The following is a 12,560-nucleotide window of genomic DNA, read 5'->3' as shown; positions in this document are numbered from 1 at the left end:
CAAAAGGTACATTTTTCTACTCATGTTTGACTTAAAAGAGGTCTCCAGAGTTTACAGATTTACTGGAAAGACGACTCAGTTTCTAGCTCCTGATCCACTTCCAAAGCACCGCCAAATTTATTGGCAACAATTTCTGGCAAAAATATCTAGCAAAATTTATTTAGCACACGTGGAAAACAGTCACTTTTGCTCCTTTTATTCTAAAAGGTCTCATCTTACCTGTCAAGAGCTGGAGTTAGACGGTAATCTTTGGTTGCTGACAGGATGGCTTTGATCAGATTATCTGGGGAGAAAGGAAGAAGACATTAGGAACAAGTTCTAACTTTTAACGGAAATGAAAAACAAAGTGATGTAAAGCATCTGAAGCAGCTACTTGGAGGACCTGAAATAATGTTCACATAAACACCTTAACTTGCATATTCCTCTTTTCTCTGGACAATGACTTTCAAGGACTGGCGGCAAAGACGCATTTTGTGCCAAATTCTGATGCAGTGTGCAAATGCCTTGCACAGAGAGGGTGACAGGGAACAAACACGGTGCAGTTTAAGGCAGTGGTTTCATACCCACTTCCCTGAGACTGAAGTTTCACAAACACTTCAGACATGAAGAAGCCACTGTTGCTGTCAATGCTTGCTTTCAGGAAAGCTTTTCTGCAGATGAGTGGTGAACTGGATGTAGGAACAGAACCAGGTTAAAACCGATGCTTTTTATTTTCCTGGGTTACTTTTAGTTTAGGTTCAGTTCCTCAGTCTGACGTCCTTCATGGCAGAATCCAAGTAATCCATCATAGTTGCTTAAAAAATGCCCACTGAATGTCTACACTGATAACCAGTGAACGCTGCAGCAACTAGATGATAAGTCTGCAAGCGTAGACACACACAATTTTCTTAAATTGTTCAAGCATAATGATTACACATAAATAATTCTATTGACTATGGAAATTTCTGAGTCTGCTTCCTTCTAGATTTTGTCCTTTGTCCCTAATTTTTCCACCTCTCCCCTCCACAAAGGTCCAAATCCCTTTATCATGAGCTGCCCAGGGCCAAGAAGCAGCAATGCCTTGGTTAGTCTGGATTTACAAATGCATCCATAACTCTGTAACTCCAGAATATCTGTACTGGGTCTGATAAAAAGTCAACTGTCTCCAAATCCTGACTCTAACTGTGGCCTTAAGGAGATGCTTAAGAGAAGCATAAGAACAAAGGAAACAAAGCAGACACAATATTTCTCTGAAATTATCTTCTAGCATTTAATTATTTTCAAATAATGGACTTCATGTGTCAGGTACCTTCTATGTATCTGGCAACTCTCAGTGATTTCTCGTTCATGAACTCAGAATCCTTCTGGATTCCTATGGACTTTCAGTCACTTCCCTTTCCTGATTTTGAATGCAGCTTCTCTGAGCATTTATACTAGAAAAGACTGTGAATAATCAGTCCCCTTCCACTTTCCTTGGGAGATGATAAATATCTATCATATTCTTCCCTTAGACATATCAGTCAACTAGTTCAAAAGTTCTTAGGAAACAATCAGTCAAAAGGAATGTCTAATTTCTTTACAAAAGATTAAAAATGACACAGGAACATTAAGATGACTGACATCAAGTGATTGTTTACAGCGAACTTAAATAATTTTCCTGATAGACACTGCTTACCGCAATCAGCATGGTTAGGGGAGTCCCTTTCAAATAAAGAGTTCTGTCCTTATTTACTGTATCGCTCTGCAGAAGCTACAGGATGAGGGTGTGCGATGAACACCCATGTGCTTTGAACCCGACAACAAGCCGGTGAGACACACAAGGTAGACAAACAAAGGCGATAAACAGAAGACTCTGACGGTTACTTTGAGATTTAAGAAGTTTTTGACATGGCATTACTGACAGCTCCCGCCAATCATTACAAGCTGGGAACTTTCAAAAGGTTATATTTTGAAGTGAAGTAAGGACAGAGGCAATTTGTAGCCTAAAAGCAACTTACTTTGCTAACAAAATAGAGGTTTTGTTTAGCGTTCTTTCATCTGAAGAATTTCTTTTCCCGCATTGGCAGCAGGCTCCCCCTCCAACAGGAATGCGATTTCCCTAACCCTGCTGCAACAGCCGTAGGTTGCTGTGACCTCTAATGGCACCAAGCCACCGTACTCTCCTTGGCCCGTCTCATACATTGACTTTTACTGGACAGTATACGTTACTGTGGCTGTTTTCCCACAGTCTCAGAAAAGAGATCAAAGCATTGCATGTCAAGGGCTGCAACCTCTCATCTACCAAGCTTTTCTTATGCCAGGTTTGCTCTACCACCCACAACTTAACACCCCAAACTACTTGTAGGCCATCTGTTATACCATATTAAAAAGCACAGGAAAGGAATAACATGGGCTAATGCACTCAAAATAATTCTGGTTTTCTCATCTTGCCAGCTAATTAGGTTACCTTCATAGAGAATGCTCAGGAATGAAATATGACTACTTTAGGACTGGATATGGCAGCATTTGGGATGGGGGTGCTCCCCATTCCCATAATCCAGAGAGAAAACACAAACAACCAACAATATAGGACATTCACTACAGATTATGAATAGCCAAATGGGAGATATCTCTTCAGCAGCTCCCACAGTCCAGCAACACATGGCATCCAAAAGAGCTGGAAGTTGCGCAAATCACAGCGTTATCATTCAAAACTGCTGAACGAAGCTCAATAAAACACCAAGTACTTCACTGCCAAGTGTTGACTCACAGCAGGAATGAAGGTGGCACAGATGCCCTCGGTTCCAGTTCATCTAGTTTGGCATCCTCAGCAGAAGCCAGGAGCTGGAGTCATGAGCTCTAACAGGAGAAGCCAACGGCATGGGCAGAGAAGAGGCACTAGATCATTTTGATTGAGCTGGAACTCTACTAGAACATGGACACTACAATGCTGCTGAGTTAGGCCCATGCATTGGGCATCTTGTTCACTGGTACCAGGACAGAAGGGCAAGACCTCCTTCAGAAGGAGCTTCTGTATCTTCTTGGGGCAAGGTCTGAAGGATGGGAAGATGTTGCTGTGGCTGATCTGCAACATTCCACAAGACAATGACAATACCTACAATAGAGAAGCACTGGCAGGATGTTTACCAACAGCTGGGTCAAGGTGGGGAATCACTTGAAATCAACACTATAAAGACTACTATTCACAGATAGTTGCTTGCAGGACATAAAGCAGTGCTCATCTCCAGACTATGATGAAAGAAAAACACAAACTGGGAGAGCAGGTGTATTATGTAAAGCTAATTGAGGGAGCTTGCTTTCTGCAGGGTGAGAAATTGAAAGGGTGATGAGTATAGTCTACCTCGTATACCTCGGTACTGAGTGATAACAACGGGTGCAAGTGCATGACAAATGCTAGAAAGAAAAATCCCTTCCTGTTTCAAGTAACAGGATCTGTGCACAGCCACTGGCTGAACACTGGACTGTCAAGGACTGAAAGCAAGTCTTGCAGGGGTAAAAGAAAGGCCAAATCTTCAAGACCTGAGCCACTGAGGCTGCTCCAGTATACGCACAACATGACTGGTATCCCTACAATCTGGGCAATAACTGACACGTTCTATCTTCATGCAGTAGCTTCTGGGCAGATTCAAAAAACTGCTCTACAGATCAGTGGCAGAAAAGCTACCAAACCAGTTGTGATGTTGTACACATTGATGCTGAACCTCTAAACAACTCGCACTAAACCTTTACCTGAGTTAGTAGCAGATGTGATCAGCAGCAGACCTGGCACGCTGCACCTCGGCCACCAAACCCCCCCAGTGGGGTGGGACAGCTGGCAGCAGGGCAGAGTTTCTCAGGGGCAGGCACATTCTTAGGGGAGAGGCACAGAGCTCGTGATTGGGACCTACTTGAATTGAACGTGGCAAAGAACAAAGAACAGAGCAACCCAAGATCAGCGTTTCAGGGGAGCACATTCTGTTCCTGATAACTGCCAGCTTTTCTCCATTCATCCATCCATTTTATTTTCTGATTTTTTTTAAAGGCACCAGCTGCGTAGAGCCCTTGCTTTAACACGAACCTGTGCTTAAAAGAAAGCTTGTTTTATTAGGGCACCAGCTATGCAAACAATTTGTTTTGATTATTTCTTTTTCTTTGGCAGACAGTTTACCGAGGTTGTGAAGAAACCACGGTGCAGATGCCGACACAATGCTAGCCCAGGCACAGCTTCCCTCTTGCTTGGCAAGTGAGGAAAACAGACACAGTGGTGGGTGTGCTCTGCCTTGTACACTAGTGCACCAAGGAGGGGCCAGGAGATGCCTGAGTGCACATGTTCTGAATACTACCAAGGAAAAAAATCCTTCCTGTTACAAGCAACAGGTATGTGTGCACTCACCTCTTGCTTCCCAGGCCCAGGCACACAGCCAGCTCAGGTGTAACAGAATTCATTAGCTCAGACACATTCCCATTCAATTGGTCTCTAAGTCCTCGAGGGACATTTCCAGTCTGGAAAAGTTTCAGCTACTTTTGGTGAATGCAGAAGCCCAGCAAATCAGCCCAGCAGACATGTCTCAGCACCATATGCCCAGGACCATGAGCCGTGGAGAGCAAGGTGCAGAGCCCTGCAGGGTTCCATGGAAGGTCAGCTCAGATCAAGCAGAACTTATTACCTGCCATTCACTGCTGGCACAGAAGCAGCTCCTGCAGACCCAGCAGCTCTATGTCATGTTTACCCTGGAGAAGGAGAGCTGGCAGCACTGTACCACGGCTACCTTGCACCTTCCATGGAATCCTTCAGACATACCGAGCAGGCAAGAACAGAACAGTACGGGCAAAACCATGCACTTCTTCCCTGTCACCCTCCTCCCCTAACCACTAAGGATAAAAGATTAATCCATCTTTGAAAAGCATTTAATCTTTGGCCTCTTCCCAGCTGCCAAACAGGCAGCCCAGCAGGTGCTAATTAGCTGCATGCTTTGTGAAATACAACCTTGCTCCTGGAATCTGCATTCAAACTCCAAAGCTGTCTCTTGTAGATCATCCAACAGCCACTCAGTGGCCGCAGTTTTGCTAATGGCTTGAAGGCTGAGTAAACCCAACAGCAATATCTCTTCCTCTGTACTGTTCCTCCTATTCATCCTCACAAGATTCAAGGCAGATGTTATCAATACTCAATCCCTTCTCCAGTCTGTAGTCAAACACAGATGTTTAAATGGCAATGGCAGTGCCATCATCCTTAAGGCTGCAGATTTTGGCTGTCCTGGAAGTGGAACAAACCTCAGCAGCAACTCCTAGGCAGCCCAGCGGTTGTGTTAGTTCCAATAGCTCATGTCACTAAGCGCAAATTGTAATGGAGTCATCCTGCTTACCTGAAACCATCTCTGCGGTAGGCGTAAGAACATAGCGTACATACATACGTCACATATAGGGAGGAACGTAGGTGCTGTTTAATTCTAGTTGAAGTATCAGGCAAGTGAACTTACTCCATAACAGTAAAAATACATGGTTTTTATGCAGCTCCTTCAAGTCAAAGGCTCTAAGGTGATATATATACATGCACAGGTAAACATAACGTGCAGATTCCTGAATTCTCCCTCTCAGGTCCTCCATCCATTCTCCTCATTTCTGAAAGCACTAAATGTCTTTATAATCTGAGAGAATCAAACTTATTGAAGGTCACAAGGCAAGTTAGTGACATAACTAGGAACAGAATAAGGCCTTTGACTCCTAGATAAGGAGCCCTCTCTGCAAAGGTGTTCCTCTTCAGATAGCCCTCTGGCTCACCTGTTCTTCACAGGGGTCTGCTACCACCCTTTAATGATAAATTAATGGAAATGAACACCAATATCCTGCATTTGCACCCCTACTTTCTCTCATTATTATGTAATGAACACATCACCGCGGCAAGCAATTTACTGCAGTTTTCTGCAGTCGTGGTTTGTTTATTATTCTTCTTTCTTGTCATGGAAAATTTAGATTATTGGAGACAGCGGGAGATTTTTTAACCCATTCATCTATCAACCACCACAAACATACTGTTATTATACAAACAAAGCAAGAAGCCTCTGCATATTTTCCTCTCATCTACAGGAGGAGTTGACTACATGTATCTAAGAATCCTGAGTTATCATGACATATTCTATCAGCTTTGCCTTATAACATCAGAAGATTCAAAACTAGGTCAGGACTGCATGATTTCTCTGAATGCGAGTATATCCTGACTTCAGGTTGACCCTGAAATTTTCAGACATTTGGAAAAAACTAAAAGTAAATAGTTAGAAATCAGGTGGGCAGTGGCCACACAGCAAGAACCAGCACAAGTCTCAATTCTAGCCTTTTTCTGTTATTTATGTGGAGGAATGGAGACCTTCACTGTAAATGCCAACAACACTTAGTGCTGTTGCTTTGAATGCATAAGCTTCTCGCTTGTATCGTTAAAAAGCAGATGAGAGACTTTTCTACTCCACAGGGCTTACTGCAGGCATCGCCCGGGGTCTACCCTCCATCCGCATTGAGAGCTGGCAAATTGGGCTGTTCATGCACTCGCAAGTCACCAAGAGAAGAGGCTGTAGTTTTTCCAGCTGTCCACACCAGCCGTTTTCCTCAAAAATCAGCAAGTCTACATGCCTTTATTGCCAGCAGTAGGTATTTGAATACCGTGCATTAGGGTCAGGGAACTGCTGCAGTTCTTTGTGTTTGCCCACCTCCACTGCTGCCACATCTCCAGCCAGGACTTCTGCAGGGCACTGGGCATCCACTTCAGCTTTTGGGAATAGGCTGGCTAGAGTGAGGTTGATAGACACCCCTGAAGGATGCCAGTCCGCTCTGCATATGGGTCCCTGTCCCATGACAACAGAATGCCACGTGTGTGTCAGCTTCCTGGGGAGAAAAACCTAAACACCATCAGTGCTATGAATTACACAAATTGCAATATTTACAAACAAGCTGCAAGCACAAACCCAGTGCAAAGATTTGGTTTTTAACTCGACGTGAAAGTTCAGCTCTGTACAAAGCTCCTTCTTCAGCATTTTTATGCTCAAGATGCCACTCCATACAGGAGCTGAGAAGTGATCTTTTACAGAAGGATTTGCCACCCTGGCGCCCAGCATGAGGCCATGGACCCAAGTCCCACCATGTATTCTTGTCCTCCAGCTATCTCCCAGAAACACCATGTCCGGCTGTAGACAGACAACGTTATTTGTATTTTAGTAAAGCTGTGAATCCAGTGAGTCCAGCAAATATCAAAATGAGCATGAAATTTCCTCTGCCACTTCTTTTTATTGATCAGCTAACTCCATGAGGTCTATACAGGTGAAAAGAAGCTACAAAGACTTCCAGAACTCAGAAGCAAATTGTAAATACATGAACCAGCTCTCAAAGACATAACTACAAACTGCAGGAATCTGTCCCCACATCAGCTCTTGTGAGTAAATACAAGGGAATGGTCTCTTAAGGTCATTAGCTCTGCCAGCTTAGCTGGTTTACTTGAGAAACACTGTCCTAACAACAGGACTTAGAACTGCCACTACTTCCAATATTAGAATACTTCCATTGATGATTTTTAGGGGTATTAAGACAACATGCAGATAGTGTTGCATAGATACAAAAACACAAAACACAAGGAAAATAAGAAAAACTGAAGACACATGGTACCTCCCTAACAATTTTAGGAAAACCCAGCATGTCTTAAATATAAGCTCCAGAAAGCCCTTAAGGCCTTTTTTATAACAAGATATAAATAAAACGCATAACTTTTGGACTCTTGATTTACATCGTCGTTTCGGAGCCTGCCTTTTTTTCCCCCCCTAGCTTTTCTTTACAATCAAGAGTTTGTTTTTTCAGAATACAAGTTTAGAAGTTTAGTTCCCAACATAATCCCAGGGCTTGGAAAGTTGGAACATTAATTTAAAAAACAATTATGCCAAAAAACGGGCAACATTTTGCAATAACCACGCATTAACCATTGTGATCCAAACTCAAGTCTGATTCATAGGAAGCAATAAAGCCTGTAGAAACGGGCTAATTCATGCCAAATGAAAATGGACCTGGACAGATTCATAATGTGTTGTCCCAAAGACATGCATGAAAATAAATACAGTTGTTACAGAGGACTGTTCTTCCCTTAGTTGCTGCATTTTTGATGCCCCTTTACACATAGCCAGGCAATGTTTTTAAGGCCAAAAAGCTTAATAACCACTACAGTGATTTCTAATTCTCCTGACCCTTGCAGAAGCATTAAGATGTGGTACATCAAAACACAACAGCCTTGCTCTTCCCTTTCAGGCAGTAAAAAGCAGAATAACCATGTCTCAACTGCACTTCAGCACTTGTGGGAAGAACTCCAATATGGAGTTAGCCAATTAACTAAAAACTTGGGGTTTGAGACTTCCCTGGGGCACCTTTCCCTTCTCAGTGGGTTGGGAGAAAGACCATTCTTTAAGCACATTCTACAGTAAAGCATCAGTTTTGATTGAAATAAGGGACTGCACTGGAGGGTTGTACTTTCAAGAGAGCTCAAGAGGTGATTTAACTTCAAAATTCGCAATAGATCTTCCCTTTAGAAGCTTTATTCTGTAATGAAAACTGATCCTCTACTCCTTCTGAAACTCTTACTTTTTTCCCCCTTCAAACTACTCATTTAATTTCTTGAGGCTATGAAATCAGTTGGATTCCCTGTGGAAATAGGAACATTTTTTATAGACATATTCCCACATGAGAATGGCAACTGTTACCCCTTTTGGTCAAATGTAAAATTCTAGTGGAAACTAGTTCAGAAAACTGTCTCAAACTCAAGAAGAAACAACAATCTTGCATTGCTACCTACTCTGAACAGAACTAACCGCTATGCATGCTTGTGCTTCTTGCTTCTTTGTTGAGGAAGAAGACATGCAGAACAACAAAAAAATGCTCATAGTAGGAAAATTATCCATACAATGGAGTAGAGCTAACAAAATAAAGACGAGGTTGGAGAATTAAAGCAGAAAAGAGATCTTCTATTATCAAGCAGACCCAGTTTAATATAAGGAAGGTATTTGCATGTAGTAGGTCCAGTCTCTATAAAGAGCTGGAAGAGCAGGTTGGAGAAGATCTGCTTTGCTGATAGTTTTTCTTTGGGTCAGGTCTAAGTTTCAATTGTGAAAACTCAACATTTTCACTGAAGATGAACTACCTCTTCCCCGTGAGACTAATGAAACCGCTGCTTAGCAGAACTGAACTGTGTTTCTTCCCAGAAGCACTAACACAAAAGAAAACATCTAAATAAAACCGAGTACAAGAACAATAACCATTGCACAATATGTCTATTAGTGTTGGCGCTCCGGGCAAAGACTTGACTTCTTTGTCACAAAATGTGTCACCAATTCCAGATGCCACTCTTGTATCACATGAAAAAATGGGCAGTACTACATACTACATTTGATAAAACTGTAACACTTCGAACATGTTCTTAATATTCTCTTATCATCATGAGGGAAAAATTGCTTCCAAGATTCCTGGTGGGAGGCAAATTAGGAGATGGTGACAAGACAGTCACTCCCTAAGAAATAAATATCACCTTCAAAGACAAACCGATTCAGGGCCAACAAAGCAGCCTCTCTGCTTAAAACCATCCAGCAGGAACAAAGGTAGAAGTGAAGACCTATAATTATTGCTAAGCAATGACACCATTACTGACTATAAGCATGGAGGAGATACTACATGGGTCACGTTTGTTTAGATTTTTAGTGTATGCTGTGCCATATGTTTTCATTTAAGTTCAAAAAAAACTGCAGCAACTCTCCCATCCCCATTACACAGAGAGGATACCAGATAATAGCTACTATTTCTTATGAAAGCCTTTTATATTCTTTAAGCCACATGTACTGAGAAATTCTATTAATAGTCAGGTATTTCTCCAGTCTTCTTTGTTGCCCTTCTCCAAATAACTGTTTCCTTTTGCTTCGGCTTCAGAGGTAAATTTGGGGTGGAGGCCCTCTGGGATTAATAATCTCACTAACACTATAAACAATTTTTCCATTGCTTATTCATTGACGAGTTTAACCCTGAAAGCAGTGCACATGCTAGAGGATCTCTGTAACAATAGGGATAGCATGTGCATATTCATACCTCCATGCGTTACATTAGAAGCACTGCTAGAAAAGGTTGCAAATACAAGAGAAGAAATTTCAATTAAAAAGAATCTCCATGTAGCTTGTTTCAGATCCTGAGATTGCTGCAAGCTCCTTGCTCTTCACTGAAAAAGCCGCAAGAGCTGGCTTGGTGGGTGCTGGGAGAGAAGCGTTCCTACAAGTAAATTAGACCCTCATAAATGGTGAGATGTGGGAGGCACTCACACGTCCCAGTTAATGCCCAAACAATAGCCTGGGACACAGGAGGGTGCTTGGCAGCCTGAGCTGTCCCCCGCAGGACATCTTGACATTCGTAGCTTTTAGAGTTCCAACTTCTTGTTGTAGTTTGATCTTCTTGACAACACTTAAAGTTGGCTAATTTGATCGTGTTCCCGAACAACATCCCTCACTTTAGCTGTACACACACTAATAAACAAATCATCAGCAGGGCACACTGTCCTACACTATTCAAGTGTTAGCACAGTTTCCTGATGGTTTTCACCAGGGTCAACAAACACCCTCCCCTATAATTTTCACACATCCACAGGGTCACAGGCTAACACAGGCCAGTGACCTCTCTTGATAGGAAGCCTGAGTATAGCCACCCTCTTATTTTTTGGGGGGAGGGAGTTAACCTGTTCAAACAATGAGCTCAACTGCCCTCAGGACCAGAGAACAACCATTTTATTTATTAATAGAGATAGAATCATAATTTCCAAGCACTCACATCGGCACATCCCATTTCTAGAGGCTGTCAAGTCACACAGAGGGAAACAACAAAGCTCAACGTGGCACTAACACTCACTTTTTAAAGTAAGTGCAGTCAATATAATGACACTGGCCTGTTTGACAACACAGGCGTTTTTCATCATTTAGAAAATCTTGATTTTGGTTCTGCGAGATAAGCTCATATGTTGATAACCAGCTGTGGAAGTCACTGGCTCAAATCTACAGCGACTATTATACAAAAGGTCAAACTAGACACTTGCAGTGACCCTTTGTGGTACTAAATAACCTATGAGCAAATACACTCAGACCTCTTCAGAAATATGACATATCTATCATTTTTCCTACTCTCTGCACACAGAAAAAGTAGGAGTTTCCCCAGAGGGCTACAGACATCTGTGATGAAGGCAATGACACCTTCAATCTTCTCTATCAGCTCCAACACTTCTGAAAATTCTCAGCCCTGCTTTTGTCACATGTTGATGGAGATTGGGATCAAGTGATTAGGATCAATCCTTGGTCCAGATCCGTGGTGAGCAGAGGCAGAGTCAATGAGTACGACACGTACTAAAACTCTCTGCCCATTTAAGACAGTTTCTAAGAAAGTACAACCACTCCTCATAAACTTCACCTACTTCTAATAAAACACTCGGCCACCGTTCAAAAGAGTTTGCACAAGGCTTCCTATTGTGTGCCTTATCTCAGAAAGTCCTGTTCACAAAGCAGTAGGGTCACCACCTGCTCATTCTTGTGCTGCTTTCATTTAGCAGATAAGTAATCACTAAGGTGGTTAACTTACGAGAGCAGCAGTTTCCAATGTGACCCAAAATGTACATTATTCCTACCAGCACCATTTGGGGGAAAGTCTACAAACTTTCATATTCAGAACCATGTTCACCTTCAGGGCTTCTAGATGCACATGCTCTTGGAGAAAGTGGAGCACTCTGGTCATAGAACCTCTTTGCATGGGCTAATGAGCAAAGCAGACAATGACCGATGGCAAACAGGAGCGAGCACTCTTCCACTCTTAAACTTTCTGTATCATACTGAGTACTTTTTGGCATCTGGAGATGGGAGATGGGTCTTTAAAATCAGATTCTTTTTGAAGAAAATCAAGATCCCTGATGAACTGTGTCAAAATCACCAGCATACTGCCTTCTCCTTGATACCATAATCTTTAAAGAATAGTAGTACCGCCCTGAAAATTCCTGAGCCATTTCTACTCTTTTATGTGTAATTTGTACGAGTGCATTACACCAAATTAGTGCAGCTCAGTCGAAAATGCTCCTCAAAAGCTGATTTCCCCATAAGATTGCAAGCCCTGTTCTTGGAATTATTCTTTCTTGGACCAGTAAACACAAAGTGATGGATGAAAAATTACTTCTTTCAAGTTTTTTTTTCAGAGACAAAGAAAAACTTAGCAAAAAGTCTGAAGAATTGAGAGAAACTTTTAATGAGAGAAAGCAGAAATGGTGGATTATGCTCCAAGCTGCTAAGAATCTCTTGATTTCATAACTTCGGTGCTTCCAAGCTACCACAGATTAGTTTCTAGAAGTTTCTTGGAATTTGCAACATTACTGAAAGTGAGCTCATCTTGTAGCTATATTTCAAACACACACACACAGCCATTTCGCGCTTGGATCAGATCACAGGGACTTGAAAACGCTGTGTGATTTTCACCGAAGTTCTCAGCACAATCTTCCCATTACCAACCCAGCCACAGTCAGTGTCTATAAACACCGATCGCCTTTCCCAGCGTGATGCATGTCGGAA

At 42.3% G+C, this 12,560-nt stretch overlaps 1 protein-coding gene across 1 annotated transcript in view; it reads right to left on the bottom strand.

The window, feature by feature from the left end:
* The window catches only part of ST3GAL3 (ST3 beta-galactoside alpha-2,3-sialyltransferase 3), a gene marked incomplete at its 3' end in the record, with an annotated part of 185,172 nt that overhangs the window by 56,804 nt on the left and 115,808 nt on the right, over positions 1-12,560 (bottom strand). The window contains exon 7 of the mRNA XM_080348404.1: positions 220-283. Within this exon, the coding sequence (XP_080204530.1) occupies positions 220-283 (64 nt within the window). The remainder of the gene's footprint in view (positions 1-219; positions 284-12,560) is intronic.

The sequence above is a fragment of the Nesoenas mayeri genome (genome assembly GCF_963082525.1).
Source record: "Nesoenas mayeri genome assembly, chromosome: 8".
Lineage (NCBI taxonomy): Eukaryota > Metazoa > Chordata > Aves > Columbiformes > Columbidae > Nesoenas > Nesoenas mayeri.
The sequence above is the reverse complement of the archived record's forward strand: the minus strand, read 5'-3'. Positions and strand labels throughout refer to the sequence as shown.